Source organism: Delphinapterus leucas, chromosome 5, assembly GCF_059928025.1.
Source record: "Delphinapterus leucas isolate spDelLeu-1000000601 "Yukka" chromosome 5, BTC_Dleu_Yukka2, whole genome shotgun sequence".
Lineage (NCBI taxonomy): Eukaryota > Metazoa > Chordata > Mammalia > Artiodactyla > Monodontidae > Delphinapterus > Delphinapterus leucas.
This window is the reverse complement of record NC_143133.1, coordinates 95123484-95142412: the sequence shown is the minus strand read 5'-3', so window position 1 is coordinate 95142412 and position 18929 is coordinate 95123484. Positions and strand designations below refer to the sequence as shown.

Below are 18929 nucleotides of genomic sequence, written 5' to 3'. Positions count from 1 at the left end.
AACACAAAGCTGTATTACAGTTGCAATTCTCTTTTAATTTTGGTACATTTGTTATTGTCACTCTGGGGGATATGGGCTTTGAAATCAGCACACCTAACACAGGGAGCTGTGCTACAAGTACATTCTTTTTGGCCTAGGCGTTGAAGGTTTCAACCATATTTGTGACTCCTACTAAGGATTCAAATAATAGAAAGCCTTTAAAATTGGATTTTGTTAGCATTTTTATATAATTTCAGGTAGGTTTTAATAAATTCCTGCTACATATAGGGATTAGCTCTGAGGAATAAGGAAAGAAGATAGTACGGTTTCTGTCCCAAGACAGCCACTGTCTGTAGAGGGGGAAAAGATACACATATGAATGTTGGTAGTTTAAAAAAATATTTGTGATGATTCTAAGGTACAACCAGTTTTGAGAATCAGAACACAAGACTGTAGTTTCCTTGAGGACAGAGACTTTCTTTGCCATGCATCTTTGTAATGGATAGCATGCCTAACATGAATCCCCTTGCATGTCGCACAACAGAAAAAAATGCTACCAGTCATGTAAACTGCTTCTGGTGCAAAACTGTAAGAGAAATGGGCAGTCATAATAGTAGAAAGCAGGCATTTTGGATCTCAGGAGGGAACCTCATCAGGATGGGGAACCCAGGATGAATTTTCCCTGAGTCCCTTTTGTCAGGAGCTCAAGGACATTAAACCATCTCTGAACTTAACATTTACAAAGGTATTAGAAGTTTCTAATAACAGAACTTTTTTTATATGGAAATAATAATAGCTACCATTTAAAGTGTAAAGCTGTGCTAAATAAACATTTTGCAGTTAATATATTTAACAATTGATGAGATGGGTTTTATCATCCACATGTTATAGTGTTCAATTTAACCTTTGGAATTAAATTCACGATGTGTAATTGCTAGGTGATTTCTCTCCATAGTGAAGGAGTAAAGTAAATCCTTTCATGTGAAATCTGGCTGACTTCCAAGAAACATTTTGATGCATTCAAGCTTTATTTTATCCATGAAAGACAGCTTTGGGAACTGGTGAGGTACTAACACAAGGCCTTAATCACTTGTCTCCTTCACAATTCCTTCATTGGCTATGCCTCTTATAACTCTTTAGAAAAACCTTTTGGAATATTCTAGAAGTAAAGCCATCATGAAGGATGTAGATTATCCATTAAATTCATTCTTTTTTTTCTATTCAATTTTTTTTTTATTGGAGTATAGTTACTTTACAATGGTGTGTTAGTTTCTGCTGTACAATGAAGTGAATCAGCTATACGTATACATATATCCCCTCCCTCTTGGACCTCCCTCCCACCCCACACCCATCCCACCCATCTAGGTCATCACAGAGCACTGAGCTGAGCTCCCTGTGCTATACAGCAGGTTCCCACTAGCTATCTGTTTTACATATGGTAGTGTATACATGTCAATGCTGATCTCCCAATTCGTCCCACCCTCCCCTTCCCCACTGTGTCCACATGTCTGTTCTCTACTTCTGCATCTGTGTTCCTGTCCTGCAAATAAGTTCATCTGTACCATTTGTCTAGATTCCACATATATGCATTAAAGTATGATATTTGTTTTCTTCTTTTCATACCTATTTTTAAGAAATCAGGTAGTATATTCAGTATTTATAGGCATAGACATCCATAACCATCTCTTTTGTTAGCCATTGTTATCCATTAGCTAACTCATTTGACAACCAGCTAAATGAAGAGTAATAACTAAAGCCTTTAGAAATTAAAAAGTAAATGTTGAGTATTTCCATTTCTAGCTATATTTCAAACCAGACATATTGAAATTCTCTTACTACAAAATGTCTCAAGTACTGGAGGAAACATGAAAAGCAGTATTATATGCCTGGCTGACTTTATAAGACAGCACTGGGAGCCCCCTGAGGCCGAGAACCAAACTTGGGCAGTAGTGAAGGGTGGAACTCAAACATTGAAGCTGCTGTCTTGTGGGCACCCAGCAATCCTAGGTGGCCTAGAGGTTTTATTTTAATTGCTGTACCTTCTGGGAACAGGAGACCAAGTTTTGGACCTGGGCAGTGTGGAAAGTTGAATCAGAGAACATTGTCAAGAGCCAGGAATCATACAGATTGTACTTTCAGAGAAAAAGAAAACAGGGGAAAAATCTAATGTCTAAAGGCAGAGTACATGCAAGAAAACATGCTTTTCTCATTATTGGGCTCTTGGTAGAGGAACAAAAGAGTCTAAGAATACTTGGCCACAGGCTGGTCTTCATGGGGTTTTGGATGTCCAGTCTTCAAGGATGGAGAACCCCAAGAAAAAATTTAAATGAAAATGGATCCATGTTGGTAGCATGCCCACGTTTCCACGAATCAATGTATATTCTCTCTGGAAGAATGTTCTCTCAACTTAGGATACAGAGAACTCCCAGAGATAAACTTCCAGGGAATATAAGCTCACATTAAAAAATAATGTTTATACGCATGAGGAAAAAAGGTGCCAGGAGCATTATTTGGCAGGCACATAAAAGTCTCATATATTGCAGTAATCAGATACAAAATATAAAATAAATACATCTAAGCCTTTTAAAAGTAAGAGAGGGACTAACAAATGAGTAAGGAACAGAGACTCTCAAAAAGGATCTAACATGTTTAGAAAAAAAAATAACAAATAAAACTTCTATTAAGAAATTAAGAATATAATAATTGAAATTAAATATTCAATGGAAGTTTTCATTAATGGTGGAGTAGCTTGCATTGGACTAATCTCCTTGCTGAGGTTAATTATAATATATGTATAAAAATGTGTGAAAGCATTGGAGAACAACAAGAAATAGACATTCAAACCTTGAAAATAGGGAACCACACTGGGTGAAATCCATATTAATACAGCTGTTCATTTCAAAGCACTCTTTATTGTATAAGGTATGAAGAATAAACTTTAGTTAACATCATACCTGAAAGTGAAATATTGAGTATTTTCCATTTAGATTATGAACAAGATTATTTTCTTTCACTACGTTTTTTCAAAATCGTAACAGAGGTCTTAGCAAAAGACATAGAAGACAAAAAAGCAATGAAAGGCCAAAGATTAGAAAGGAAGAAGTTACCTGTCTTTATTTGCAGACAACATGATTGTTTATGTAGAAAAGAATGAAGAATCTACCAACAAGTTCTGGAAAGAATAAGTAAATTAAGCACAATTACAGGTACAAAGTCAATATACAAATAAAAATTTAATTTTTATATGCTAGCAGTAAATATTTATAAATGAAATTAAAATGCCATTTGTAATATCAAAACATAAAATAAATTAAATGTGTAAAAATGTGTAAGACCTCTACATTGAAAACTACAAAGTTTTATTGACAGAAAAATGACTAAATGGTAAAATACACTATGTTCATAAATCATATAACTCAGTATTTCATAAGATGTTCAGTCTTGTCCAGTTGATCTACAGATTTAAGGCCAATGCAATAAAAATTGGAGCAGCCATTTTTAGAAACTGAGATGTTAATTCTAAAATTTACACAGAAACGCAGTTTAGAAGAGTCAATAACCACTTTGAAAAAAGAAGAACAAAATTGAGGAATTTATAATATCTGATGTCAGACTCACTATAAAGCTATAGTAATCAAGGCAGTGTGATAATGGTATAAGGACAAATTACTTAATCTAACAGAATAAAGTCCAGAAATAGACATACACAGTCAAATGATTTTTAGAAAAAATGGAAGGGCTAGTCTTCTCAACAGATATTGCTGAAACAATTGGATATATATGGTCAAAAAAAGGAACATGACTCCCACCCCACACCATATAAAAAAATTAATTTGAGATGGATCATGGACCTATAAAGCACCCAGAAGTAAGCATAGAGTAATATCTTCACAACATGGGCTAGGCAGAGATTTCTTAGAACACAAGTAGTAGTAAGCTTGAAAAGTTCGGGCTACTATAACAAAAATACTATAGACTAGGTGGCTTAAACAACAATTTATTTAGTTCTAGAAGCTGGAAAGTTCAAGGTCACAGTGCTGGCTGATCTGGTGTCTGGTCAGGGCCAACTTCCTGGCTTATAGAGAGCTGTCTCCTCTTTTCTTCACATGGGAGAGAGACACACAGAGAGAGGGCTCTCTACTATCTCTTCTTATAAGGGTACTAATTCTATCATGGGGGTTTCACCCTCATGACCTAATTATCTCCCAAAGGCTTTACCTCCAAATTCCATCACACCGGGGATTAGGGTTTCAACATATAAATTTGGGGAGGGGAGATACAAACATGCAGTCCACAATTGGACTTCATCAAAATTAAAACATTCTCATCATCAGAATACACTGTTAAGAAAATGAATAGCCATGCCATAAACCAGTAGAAAATATTTGCAATATATCATTACATGACAAAGGACTTGTTTCCAGAAATATATAAAGAACTCAGTAAGAAAAGACAAACAACCCAGTTTTTAAAAATGATCAAAGATCTTGAAAAATCACTTTACAAGAGAAGACATAGGCGTGATCAATAGACAATATCAATAGTTATTAGGAAACACAAATAAAAACCACAAAGATGTGACATTTCACATCCACTAGAGTGACTGTAATTTAAAAGATTGACAATACCAAGTGTAGGTGGGGAAACTTTCCTAAATTTCGAGTGGGAAAGCAAAATTATAAACTGTTTGAAGAATAATTTGTCAGTTTCTCATAGAGTCAAACATACCCCTATTCTACAACAAGAAATTCCACTTCTTAGTAGAAATTCCACTCCTTGTTATTTATCCAGGAAAATTGAAATCGTGTTTTCAAAATTCTTGGACAAGAATCTTCATAACAACTTTTTCCTGAAAGCCCCCAAATCAGAAGGAGCCCAAATACCCATCATCAATTCAATGTATAAACGTATAGTAGTATATTCATCAATAGAACTCTCCTCAACAGTATAAAGCAATGAATTACTACAGGCAACAACATGAACGAAGTTTAAAAACTATGTGGAGCAAAAGGAAGACAGACACAGAAGACTATCCCTCTTTATGATTGCATCTATTGTAGAATAGATGGTAGAAATTAATGCAACGGTTGCCTCTGGGAGGAGCATTTGACTGGGAAGGGGCATGAGGGAACTTTCTGAGATAATGCAAGTGTCTGTCTCTTGACTATATATGGTGGTTGTGGTTACGTGAGTATAATCTGCGTCAAAATTCAATGAACTGTACACCAAAAATCTGTGCATTGTATGGCTTATAAATTATACATCAATTTGAAAAATGTAATGGAAAGGTTAAATAGTGGATGATTCACAAGTGAACAGAAAAATCAGTGAATTGAAAGATAAACTAATTTACACAGAATGAAGCATAGAGACACAAAAAGATGGAAAATAAAAGAAATTAAGAAACTTGGGGAATAGAGTGAGAAGTTCTTAAAATGTTCAATTGGAGTCCAAGATAAAAATATAGAGAATGAGAGAAAAGTATTTAAAGAAATAATGGCTGAGAATTTTCCAGAAGTTATAGAAAATACCAATCATCAGGTAAAGGAACCCCAACAAATCCCAACTGAGACAAATTGTATTTATTGTAGCTTCTGTCTTTGTGTAACAAATCACTCCAAAATTTAATGGCTTAAAATAACAAGGATCGTGGACGATCTCTCACAGTTTCTGTGGGTCAGAGGTTTGGGAGTAGTTCGATTGGTTGGTTCTGACTCAGGGTCTCTCAGGAAGTTCTGTCAAGTGTCGGCTAGGGCTGCAGATCCACATTCAAGGTGACTCACCCCTCTGGCTGGCAAACTGGTGCTAGCTGTTAGTTGGAGGTCTTAATTCTTTTTCATACGAGTCTCTTTCCGGGTTGAACGTCCTCATGGCGTGGCGGCTTGGCTTCCCTCAGAATGAGTCATTCAAGAGACCGAGGAATAGCTACACTGCCTTCTAAGACTTACTCTCAGTCCCACACTGTACTCTGTACTCTGTCGGCCACACGGGGCCAGCCCTGATTTGAGAGAGGACACCTCTGAATACCAGGACAAGGGAATCATTTAGGCTGTCTTGGATGTTGGCTATTGTAGTGGTAAAAGTGCAGAACAAAAGCAAAGTCTTGAAAGCTACCAAAGAGAAAGGACAGTTTACATATAAAGGAGTAAAAATTAGGCTTTCAGTTGACATCTCAACAGCAACCATAGAAACCAGAATGCAGTGGAATAATAGCTTTAAAATTCCGAGAGAAAATAACAACAAACTTGAATTATAAATCCAGAGAAATTATCTTTCAAGAAGGTGAAATAAAGGCATTTTTAAACAAAGATAAAGAGTGTTAACCACCTACAAAAGGATGTGCTTAAGGGAGATGAAAAATCCCTGATGAAGGGTTTGAGATGCAACAGGGAGTGGTGACTATAGAAAAATGGTAAACATGTGGTTAAATCTTTCAAAATTATGGTATAAAGTAATAATTCTCACTCTACTATGTAGTATTAAAAGTGAGAAAATGCTAAATAACTGAACAACAGCAGCAGGTAGACTGAGAGTAGGTGTAATTGGAATAAAAGTGGGAGAAGATGTCAATCATTTTAAAAGAAGGCAGCAAAGGAGAACAGGAAACCTAGAAAAAAAATCAAAGAGAAAACACAAATTGAAAGTAGAAAGAAATTTAACATATGTAAACAGACTTAACTCTTCAGATAAAAGCCAAACACTGTCAAATAGATTTCAAAAATAAAAATGATGTTTACAAGAGACAGACCTAAAACATGAGGATGCAGAAAGGTGGAAATTAAAAGGATAGAAAAGAATGTGTCTGGGAAATATTCAGCAAATTGAAATGCAGGTTTCATTATGTTGGTATCAGGGAAGAAGTATTGCTAAAGATAGAGAGGTAACCATATGACGATGGAAGGTTCATTTTACCAAGATAATGTAACAATCCTGATCTTTTATTTACCGACCAAAATGCTTCAAAAATAAGAAGCAGAATTTGACAGAACTAGTAAGGAGAAATGGACAACTGTTGGAAATTTTAATACTCCTCTTGCAGAAATTGATAGAACATTCCGACCAAAAATTCACTAAAACCTTAGAAGATGAGCACAACACAATTTATAAACTTGATATAATTGGCATGTAGGATATTCCCAATATTTAGAGAATGCACATGAACAAAATTTGATCATATACTAGGTCATTAAGCAAGTTTCAGCAAATATAAAAAAAATAGGAATTGGGCTGGCAGCTGGCAGCCTAACAGTGCTGCTGCCTTTGAAGGTTCCTGAGGGGGTCCCAGTAGAAGTGAGGGCAGTAAGGATGCCTGGTCCAGCACATCAGGAATGCACGTCTGGGTGATGGACACTGGGCAGTCCAGACTTGGACATGAATGTCCTTGAGGATGAAAGACTCCTTGAAAGGATGACCTTGGTCTCATTCTTCAAATTTTCATAAGTGGTGTTTTCATCTTCCTTTATCATTTCTTGGCAATATCAGTGAGAGGTCAGACATCTAAGGACAACGATAAGGAAAGGCTTTTTTCCCCTCAGCAAAAGCCTGGAAAAAAAGACCTAAGTAGGAGAAAGGTCTGCATTTTGAAAGTGTCTCTCTAGAAGCTATAGAGGTTTGCTCTTTAGTGATCATTACAGAAGATGTGTTTGTAGTGAGGGATGACGACTTGATTCTACTCTTCTTCCCCAATTCATGATCGAGAGTGCAGACTGGTTCAGTCCCACATGGAGCCCACCTGGTCTAAGCCGTCTCCATCAGGAAACATAGTAGGTGGAGACGAAGCATTAGCAGATACTACTAAAGGACAATGGATATTCTCACATTACCATCTCTCTTCTGCCCATCCAATAATTTCCTAATTTTTTCTTCACTTTCAAGGCCAGGGGGAGCTGATGAAGGCAGCCATGGTTATGAGTCCTCCTTCTGGTTATAATGAATGAATCTGGGGTGATATTAAGATGTAGGACAGTACTTAAAGAGTTAAAAACTGACCTTGTTCTCAACCCAAGCAGAATTTATATAGTAGCTAGCCTTCTTGGGGTTGCACAGGAGAAAACTTGGTTGTAATCCAGTAAATCTCAGCTGTCACTCATCAATAAATGTTCTATATGACTGTGCTATTAATTCATGTGAGCAATACACCTCATGTGATAACAGAACACCTCAATCTTACATTGAGTATTGTTTAAGAAAATACATTAAATGTTGATATTATTGCCTGCTTCTTTATGATCTCTGTGCCCGTCTGTACTGATAGCCCCATAATGGCAGCAACTGTGCTATGGTATTTACTGCTGGACGTTAACACACTGCTTAGCACAGAAGAATGAATGAAAGGTCGATGAGGGGACTTCCCTGGTGGTCTGGATAAAACTTTGTGCCCCCAATGCAAGGGGTGCGGGTTCAATCCTTGGTCGGGGAACTAAGATCCCATATGCTGCACAGCACAGCCAAAAAATAAATAAATAAAAAATATAAAATAACTGAGTAAACAATTTGTTAAAAAAGAAAAAAGTCATTGAGGTCACTTCCTCTTCACTCCCAAAATATTTAGGAACATAAAGGTTTTGTTCAGTGACATCAAAGTATGTAAGGTAGAAATCAATAACAAAATTTAAAAAACAGGACTCCAATAAAGATGTTAAAAAAAAAAAAAAAGAACTGTACGGCTGACTTAAAAATTGCTTCAAAATTTAAAAGGCTAGATCTCATGTTAAGTGTTCTTACCATAATAAAAATTTAAAGTAAAAAAAATAAAATAAAATAACCAAGAAATCACTAAAAATGTTTGAATTCATCTCATTGGAATTTAAAGGATATTTCAAAATAACTCAAAGGATCAATGAAGAAGAAATTTTAATGAATATCATAAAACAGAGTTGCATAGTAGAAAACACTACATATCAACACGTGGGTTGCAACTAAAATGACAGTGAGAATAATGTTTATAGCTTTGAATGTTTCAACTAGGAAATAAAGAAGGCTAAAAATTAATAAGTATTCAACTTAAGAATATGGAAAAGGGGGAAAAACAAAGAAAAGAGAAGGAAGAAACAAAGTTAAGAACATGAATTTATAAAATATAAAAGGATATGAAGTCAGGATGTTTTGAAAAACTAATGAAACTAACAAACTGAAAATACTGATCAAAAGAAAAAGAGAAGCAGTACAGATAAATGCTATAATGAGTGAACACAACTACAGTCATAGTAGAGAGTTACATGATTAGAAAGTATTTGGGCAACTCTACTACTACATATAATATAGTATATAGTATATTATATATATAAATGGTTGGGCTTGGGTGAGAGCTCTCTTCCTGGTTTGCAGGAGGTTCAGTATTTTATAGGAGGCTCTACCCAATGCAGAAAGATACAGGTAAAATTAAAAGAAAGATTGGAACATAAACAACAAAACCTATTTTCCCATGTGATACGATTAACTCTATAGAAATCCAGAATGTAACAGCAAATTATTAGAATTTACTAGAGAGTTCAGTATGGTTGCTGGATGATAAGGTTAAATACCAGAAACATAATTGATAAATAGGAATACAACTGCCATTTACAAAAAGCATAAATATATAATCTATATATTTATATAATATAAATATAATCTATCTAGGAATAAATCTGACAAAAATATGTGAAAGCTTTACTGAGAAACATACAAATTTATAGAAAGATATTAGAAAGACCTAAATTAGTAGGTTCATTCTCATTTCTTTTGGGCACAGAGCCAGAAAACTTACCCCAGCCTTCTTTGTGGCTAGTTGTGACCATGTGACACAGTTCTAGCTCGTGAAATGTGAGGTGACACGCTTTGTACCGCTGTCAGACCTGGTCTGATGGTGATCTGTGCAGCTAATTTCTATGCCGTCTTTCTGGCTTGTGGCCGATGAACACAGCCAATTTGAGGTTGGCAGAACCCTAAGATGGAAGGATCCCGCGTCCCTGAACCACTACTTGGAGATTTCCCTGCTGCTCAGGAAAACCCATTATGTGAAGAAGAAGTAAATTAATGGAGAGTGTAAGCTTCTGTACTTTCTTGGAGATCTTTGTTGCAGTAGCTAGCATTACTCTAATTAACTCAGAAAAATGTATTAGGTTTAAAAATAGAAAGACTCAACATCCTAAAGGTATCGATACTTTGCAAAATGATCTTCAGATTTGATCCATTTCCAGTGGAATTCCAGCAGAGCTTTCCATGAAGCTTGACAAGCTGATTCTAAAGTTTATACAGACTGATCAAAGGCCAAGAATAGCCAAGACATTTATGAGGGCAAACAAGAACATGGGAGGGAACTCTCTCAGATATCAGAACTAATTATAATGCTGTAGCTCAAAATAATTGCTAATGGGAGGTTGCAAGTTAAAACCACAGTGATTTAATACTTACAGGTGGCAAAAAATAAAAGTTGATGTCACTCAAGGATGGTGAGGATGTAGAACAATAGGAACTCTACCACTGCTGTTGGTGAAGGGGTTGGTAATATAGGACCTAAGGAAAATAATTTGACAATAAGCAATGAAGTTGAACATACCATGTCTTTGACCCAGAAATTCTACCTTCTTACACATGTCCAGTAGGCAAGATGGGAAATGATGTTAATAGAAGCTTTTTGTGTGATAACACGCTATTAGATATAAGATAAATTTCCATCAACGGCGTAAAGGACAAAAACTTTACACCACTTACAGCATGTTCTTTCACCGGTGTATGATCAGCAATGTAAGTGTACTGAAAAATGGATTAAATTCGAAAATACAATTTTAAGTGAAAAAAGGCAGTTTGCCCAAGAATAGATAAGATTTATCTAAAAATTTTTTAAATGAGAACTATATATCATATAAGGATATTAGATATGTGGGAAAATTAGAAATGAAGGCAAGCAAATTGATAAACACAAAAAGTCAGGGTAATGGTGACCTCTTGGCAAGGGGTAGAAGGACAGTGTGGAAGGAGCACAGAGGGCTTCTGCATTGGTGCTGTTCTAATTATTAAACTGGTGGTGGATACTGGGGTGTTTTTATTCTCATACTTTATAACTTGCATGTATGTCACATTATTTTACATGTGTCAAGTATTTCTTAACTTGAAAAATAAAAGTAATCATTGACTCTAACCATATTCTTTTTGACAGACCGTTATTAGCTGTACTTATTAAGTGACAATTAAACTTTTCCCACTAACATGCTTTTTATGTTGCTTTTTCCCTTAAAAATCTACTTACTAATGAATTTACCTGTAATGTGAAGGTTCCTTTGGAACCCGGTTTCAGTCTCATCTTAAGTCTCCATGACCTTGCTAGACTTTAATTTTGTCTTCAACATTGAGATAAAGTCCCTAACTCATAAAGTTGTTGTGAAGATTATACATGTACATCTTATTGAAATGGATGTTAACAGTTATGTCTTCATTCAGGTTCTTTCACATGAATTCTTTTACATGGTCACACATGTTGACCATCTGCTGTGCTACAGATGCTGTAGGGGGTACAAAATGGATAGGATGTAATGTCTCTCCTCCAGGAGCTAGATTTATTCACACACAACTAGACAGTGCTGCCGTAGGGGAGGTCATTGTGGAATAGAAACTGTTAAAGAACCTCATAAGAGAAAGGAATTGATCCTGTAAATTCAAGGGAGGCTTCAAGGAGGCGGCGGCCTGTGAGTTGAGCCCCCGATGATCTGATTTTTTTTGTTTGCTCTCATGTATGCAAAGCTCCCCATCATCGTTCCCACTTTCCACGAAACACTCTAAGTATTTCAGGTGAGTCACCACAGTCACCTAAAGAATGGGGTGTGTCTGTGAAGGCCTCGTCCGTACCATACCTTTGCCTCTCTCACTTGCTCTTGCCTCCCGTGGAAGCCATCCACAGTTGTCCGTTTTAGTAGATGGACCTTAGTATCACAGGGACGTGAAATCCTCCTTAGTTGTTGGTGGATAGGTTAAATAGATTCACTTTACCTTTGTCTAGACTCGGGCAAAGTAAGGGCCCTAAAAATGCCACATAAATATTTTTTGGGGGGAATGTTATGTCTCCATGAATCATCTGGCTTAATTAGACTGGTCCTTTTGTATCCTTTTGTATGTGACCAAGAGAACCAGTAGCTGACAAATTTACTGACCCAGAGAGAAACTTCTGGGAAAAAGCTAATACTTACTGGATACCAGCTCCAGCAAGCCACAGTGCTAATTTTTCTTTCTGAATGAACCAATCATTACTTCAGATATAGAAGCATCTTATAACCTTCTGGTGTGTTAAAATCTTTGGAGACAATGTTTTTAAGCTTTCAGCATAATGTAAACTGTCTTTCATAATGGGAATTTACTAGAGACACGGGAAAACCTGTGTGCAGCTTCTCCAGAGATTCTTCTTGAAAGCTCAGTTCTTCTAGGAAAAAAAATTTTTAAAGGGAAGGTGTCTATTTTCTTATCTTCTAGAATGAGCCCTTTGAAACATTAGCCAAGCCATGCATACCCCTTCTCTACCGCTGGAGGCTACCCCTCCAATGGCCTCCTAGAAAACAAATCTGAAACTCTTTCTGTGGTTTACTAGACCACTCCACAATCTGCCCTCACTTCCTGCCACTTCCCGTCACACACTAGGGCCCAGACACAGTGGCCTTCTTGCCAATCCTTGATCTTCACCTCGCATGTTCCCGAAGGTTAGGGCCTTTGTGCTAGCTCTTTATCTGTCAGAATCATCCTTGCTCAGATTTTTACAGAGCTTTCATTCTTATTTCATGCAGATTTCTGCTCCAATCTGCTCAAATGCTACCTCCTCAGAGAGACTTTTCTGATCACCCCATTTAAAGTATAATTCCTGTTGATCTCAGTACCTAACTGCTGTATGTTTCTCCATTGCATATATCACTATTTGGCAATATTACATATGCTATGATATATTTTTTTATTTTTTTATTGAAGTATAGTTGATTTACGATGTGTTACTTTCAGGTGTACAACAAAGTCATTCAGTTATATATATACATAGGTATACATGTATATATATACACACACACACACACACACATATATATATATATATATATATATATATATACATTCTTTTTCAGATTCTTTTCCCCATGGGTTATTACAAAATATCGAGTATAGTTCCCTGTGCTACACAGTAGGTCCTTGTTGGTTATATGATATTATATTTTTTATGCATGTTCTCCTCTTTCTCTTAAATGTAAGCTCTAAGAAGACTGGGGACTTTGTCTGTACCCTGGTGCTTGGTACATAATGGTTTTCAATAAATATTCATTGAATGAACAAAGGAAAGAACTTACATTTCTATTGACTAGAAGATAAAGGGTTAAAGAAAAGATTGAGGCTTCGTGGTGGTATCCATGCTGGTACAAGACAGAGGAAGTGTGAATTTTTATAGAAAATACACAGAACTTCACATCAGAAGATCTGGGACCTTCTATATTTGGCACATGACTTTGAATAGGTCTGAGCATCAATTTCCTCCAACCAAATGGATTAGACTAAAGTTGATAAGATCAAAGGAGATAAATGAAGTGGTAAGTTTTCATAAATCTTAAAATCTTAATATAATTATTGCCATCTCTTTGGGTCAATATGTAAATACAAAAGCAAAATCAGGTACTCAGATTAAAATTTCTTACTTTCAGAACTGGAAAAGCTCTCCTAAACATCTAATGAACTTCCAGTCATCCTTACATGGGAAACTTAAGTGCAGTTTAAAAAATGAGTTGAAGGGCTGTTACAGAACTACAAAATATAATATTTCCATACATGCATGGATGCAAATGAAATTATAAGCATTGCTTTCTTGTTTCTTAAATTTCAGTCATTATAAAATTAGCTAAGATTTTCATATTGGTTCTTTATCTGAGGAATAAGTAGATATGCTAATTTCAGCTAGTTACAAATTTTACTTTCATAATATTCCCAGCCATCTCTTAGGTACAATCTTTGCGAGTCATTCTGTGTAGATAAAAGAAAAGAGCAAAAGCCCACTTCAAATTAGGTTGTTTAAATTCCCTTTTTTCTAATAAGGATATCCTTGCTATTATGTGATAAATACCAAAAAGCCTTAGTAAAAAGGTAAATTGCTAAGAGATTTTTAAACATATGACAAATGTTTTAAATATTAATATTTGAATAAATAAATGAGGGCTAGATTTTATAGTTCACTGATTCATATTTTTTTAGGTGAGGACCTATTTTGATGTGTTAACCTGATTTATTTAATTTTTTTAGCCAAGATTATTGCCATATTATTGAGATAGTCCACGTATAATGAATCTATTAAAATGTGCATGTTGAAGCCCAGCTATAATTTATGTGTCTGTTTACTTGGAGGTGGAGGGTGGTTTTACTAAAATAATATCTTTATGTATGGGAGATGAAAAGTACATGCTAAATCGCCCCTGTGGAAGGAAACCAACTTTGTTTTGCAGGGCAGGACTTCAGTCATATACACTGCCTCGATTTAATGAGCAGGTCTTCTGTTGCTCCAGCTTTCTTTCCTGTCTTTATTCAGTTCACGGAGTTCATTGAATAGAGTCTCAGAGAAGTGGAAGGGCCTATCCTGAAAAGACAGAAGAGGGTAGCACCCATTCATCACGCTGGGAGAGTTCCTAATCCTCTGTCAGTGCTGAGTTCAGATGTCACTTCTTTTTTTTTTTTTTTTTTGCGGTACGCGGGCCTCTCACCGCTGTGGCCTCTCCCGTTGCGGAGCACAGGCTCCGGACGCGCAGGCCCAGCGGCCGTGGCTCACGGGCCCAGCCGCTCCGCGGCATGTGGGATCTTCCCAGACCGGGGCACGAACCCGTGTCCCCTGAATCGGCAGGCGGACTCCCAACCACTGCACCACCAGGGAAGCCCCAGATGTCACTTCTTAACGACGTCTTTCCCCACCATCTTCTCCCTAATGTTCCAGAATTCTATGTCTTTTGGCTCTTTGAGTTTATACTTTGCATAATCTTCTACTATATCCTGTCTCACATGGCAGTTTTTTAATCACATCTGTTTAAGTATTCCCAGTACTCTGAGCTTCTCCTAGTCAACACTGTATCTGTAGCACAGAGCCTGGCCTATTGTGAGTGCTGACAGTATTTTTGCAGAATAAATAAGTTAATGCAAGTGCTGCCACCCTGAGAGAGACTGAGGGTGTACAGAGTTCAGCCAAAGTTGAGATGGGATGATCCTTGCTTTTACTTTGGACTGCCAACATTTAGAGGGTGCAGACATTGTGCATAAAGGTTTTTAAAGACTGTCCAGAATTTTAAGCCCCTCTTCTTCTCAACAACGGTCCCTTTCCCAAACTCTCAATTCTGCTATCATTTTTCCTTTTATGATGAAGCTCAAAGGGCGCAAGTGTCTATCACTTCCCCCTTCTCTCTTCTTGCCAATGAATACCACTATTGATTTGCAAGTTACTTGTCTGCTTGCCCTGAACTTCACCTTGGCTGTAAGGGTCTCTCCTTGCTAAACCATCCCTCTCGTCCTCGTGGGCATAGAGGTGTGTGCATGGAATTTTCTCCAATGTAACGAGATTTACACCTGGCCCTGCAAAAGAATAAATGAGAGGGTCAGTGGAGTGTGTGTGTGTGTGTGTGTGTGTGTTTGTGTGTGGTGTGAAGGGGAGGGTGGAGGTGTTGAAAGAAGATTGAAGAAGTTAGAGGAAGACAAAGAAGAATGTGAGTTTTACGGTCTCTGAAAATTTCTTTGATCTTCTTTTCCAGGTTGACTTTGGATTTGCTAAGAAAATAGGATCTGGACAGAAAACATGGACGTTCTGTGGAACTCCCGAGTACGTAGCTCCTGAAGTCATTCTCAACAAAGGACATGACTTCAGTGTGGATTTTTGGTCCCTGGGAATTCTAGTGTATGAGCTCCTCACGGGCAAGTAAGTACCTTGTGTTTTGTCTCTTCTTTAGAGAAGTGCAAAAATAACTTACTACTGATAAAAAATATATGATTTAAGAATTTAACATTTTGGAAGTGTTTTTGATTAAGCATGATGCCTTTTCCTCTTCACATTATGTCATATATAACATGCTTTCTAGCTTGTAACATGGTGAAAAGATTCAGGAAGTTGCAGGAAAGGAGTACAAAATTGCTATGGTTTACCTAGAATGGCAAGGCCTGTTATTATGGATAATATATCAAGTGTGTGAAGGTTTGGGGAATCCATCATAAAAATGAGAAAGGAAATTGAAGTTGTGGGCTGTTATTATTTCCTCATATTTTTTTTTGTAGTTGAGAAAATAGCAATCATAATTCCATTAAATCCATTGATCAATTAAATTTAGCCGTGTTCTTCCATTTTCCCAATAAATCATTAACCAGAAATGCTGAAAGAAGGCAACATTGCTGGATTTAAATTTTAATCCCCTTGTCAACTGATTTCTAGAGGTGCTAATGAACAGAGACAAGACACAGCAAGAGTTTTACAAGTTAAAATTGGATTGCCATTCCTGAAGCGATTAAAGGGCTGTATTAATGAATCCAGGATCCCAAATATTCAACCTGCCTGCACACACATACACACTTATACACACACATGTACACACACATATTACCTCACATCTGTAAAGCCCTTGACAGCTTACAAAGCACTTACATGTGTATTATCTAATTTTGTTTTCACAAGCTTGTATGGAAGTTAAAGCAGGAATTGTTTATTATCTTATGATGTATTATGATTATTTTATGATTTAAATCTTATAGATTAGAAAACTGTGTCAGAGAGCTACTTGCCTAAGATCAAGGATTTAATCTCAGGTCTTCTGACTCTAAATATGACACACTTTTCATTAAACACATGTGCCTTATACATAAGAGTTTTTTAATATAATGCATGGCTGTGTAGACAGGATTCAGATCAGGTAGTTTTCTTTCCGGTTTTCTACCTCCATTTCTCATTAACTGATTTGGTCATTCTTTTAAGCCTTTACAACCAAATATTCTCAGTCTTGATGTCAGGGAGGATTTGCATTTGAAATGGCATAAGAAATGCTGGAATGAGCCCAGTGACGGGGATTCCAGTCTCAACACCTGCGTTACAAAAGGAGAGTTTTGTAGAATCTTCTTGAACTTTTTACACTGCAGATTTCAATGTTGGGTTACCCATGGCTCCATTCTTTTTCCTTGTCCACATGAAAGATTATTTGAGGGCTTCCCTGGTGGCGCAGTGGTTGAGAGTCCGCCTGCCAATGCAGGGGACACGGTTTCATTCCCCGGTCCGGGAAGATCCCACATGCCGCGGAGCGGCTGGGCCCGTGAGCCATGGCCGCTGAGCCTGCGCATCCAGAGCCTGTGCTCCGCAACGGGAGAGAGGCCACAACAATGAGAGGCCCGTGTACCGCAAAAAAAAAAAAAAAAATTATTTGATATCTGTAATCATTTTCAAATATTCATTCTTAAGATTTTGAAGTAAAAAAGAGAAAAATTTCCAGGTAGTCATTCAGAGATAAAGTTGATTAAGGTCTCAGGACACAAGGATTTCTATTTCAAGAGTTTGTTTCCTCATCCCTGGAAAATTTGTCAGCTGCATTTCTAAGACATTCATGATGGCTCTTGTAGGTAACTGGAGAATATGCATTTCAGTCTTCATCAGCTGGAATAAATTGTCACAAGAAGTAGGGAAATAAAGTGAGAGAATAAGGAAGGGGAAAAAAATCCTCAATAACTTGGAGTTGCTGAAGTGACCTTGAGCTGTCATGAAGAAGGTGCAAAATTGCTGTTATAAAGGCTCTCGGGGTGGGGCGTGAGAAAAGTTCATTTTAAATGCCCTAAAGTCAGGAGGTAAAACAAAAGAACTAAAAAACCAAAACAAAACAAAACACAACCTACTTGTAAATATATAAATAAGTTGAAGGAATTGTAGCAATGGTTTTTGTTTTCTACCTCATTTTCTTTTCAAGTGAAACATAGATTATTGAAAAGTTGGTGCACCAAACTTGTTTCAGGTTCATTACCAAGAGTGGGAACTCTCGGTATCCAAAGGTCTCAAGCGTGACCAAGGTACAACAGAGTCATTCATGAAAATCATCTTTAATTTTCAAAAATTAAATGACACAATAGAATAGGTATGAAAGTGTTTTTAAAAGCAGAGTCCATGCATGGACATGTTATCCAAATCCAGTGGTTAATTTCCAGTGCTTTCTTACTCGTCTTAGCAACAGTTGCCTTGAAATTCTCTCTTCGTGGTTTCTAGGACCTGCCTTTCTCTCATTTCTCTTCCCATGCTAGAGGCTCCAGCTCAGTGTCTGTTGCTGGATTCTTCTTGTCATCCTGACCTTCTTCAGTGGTCATCGGGCCACTTCAGTCCTTGACCTCTTTCCTACCCACTCACTCCTTGGGTGATAACATCAAGCCCCATGCCCCATAGATACTGTCTGATGACTCCCCGGAATCATACCTCCAGCCCTAAACTCTTCCCTGAATGTCAGACTCATAAATGCAACTGTCTGCTTAGCATCTCTACTTGGATGTTCAAGATGCAACTCGATTCTCTTCCTCAGAACCTGCTCTGAACCTGCGCACCCACAGCCTAACCTCCACACCAGTCTTAGTAAACAGTAGCTCCGTTCCATAGGTCAAAACACTTCAGTATCCTTCTTGAATCCTTTCTTTCTCCTGCGTACCACGTTCACCCCAGTAGCAAATCCTGTTGACTTTATGCCATCGAAATAATCCAGAATCCCACCATTTCTCACCACCTTCACCACTACCGTTCGAGTCCAGGCTACCAGGCCTGCCTTCCCCCACCGCTAGTACCATCACAGTTTATTTTGAACACATTTTTAAAAAGCTTACTCTGACTTCTGTAAATTAGATCACTTGACCTGAGCGTATCCCCAGGTCCTTCCCGTAGCCCGCTAGATCGAGATGACCATGCTGCCCTCACCTCTTATACTCTCTCCTGCTTCCTCACTCCACCAGCAACACTGCCCTCCTTTCTG

At 37.3% G+C, this 18929-nt stretch overlaps 1 protein-coding gene across 1 annotated transcript in view; it reads left to right on the top strand.

The window, feature by feature from the left end:
- Window positions 1-18929, top strand: part of PRKG2 (protein kinase cGMP-dependent 2) — an 85239-nt gene that overhangs the window by 55405 nt on the left and 10905 nt on the right. The window contains exon 15 of the mRNA XM_022599532.2: window positions 15705-15868. Within this exon, the coding sequence (XP_022455240.1) occupies window positions 15705-15868 (164 nt within the window). The remainder of the gene's footprint in view (window positions 1-15704; window positions 15869-18929) is intronic.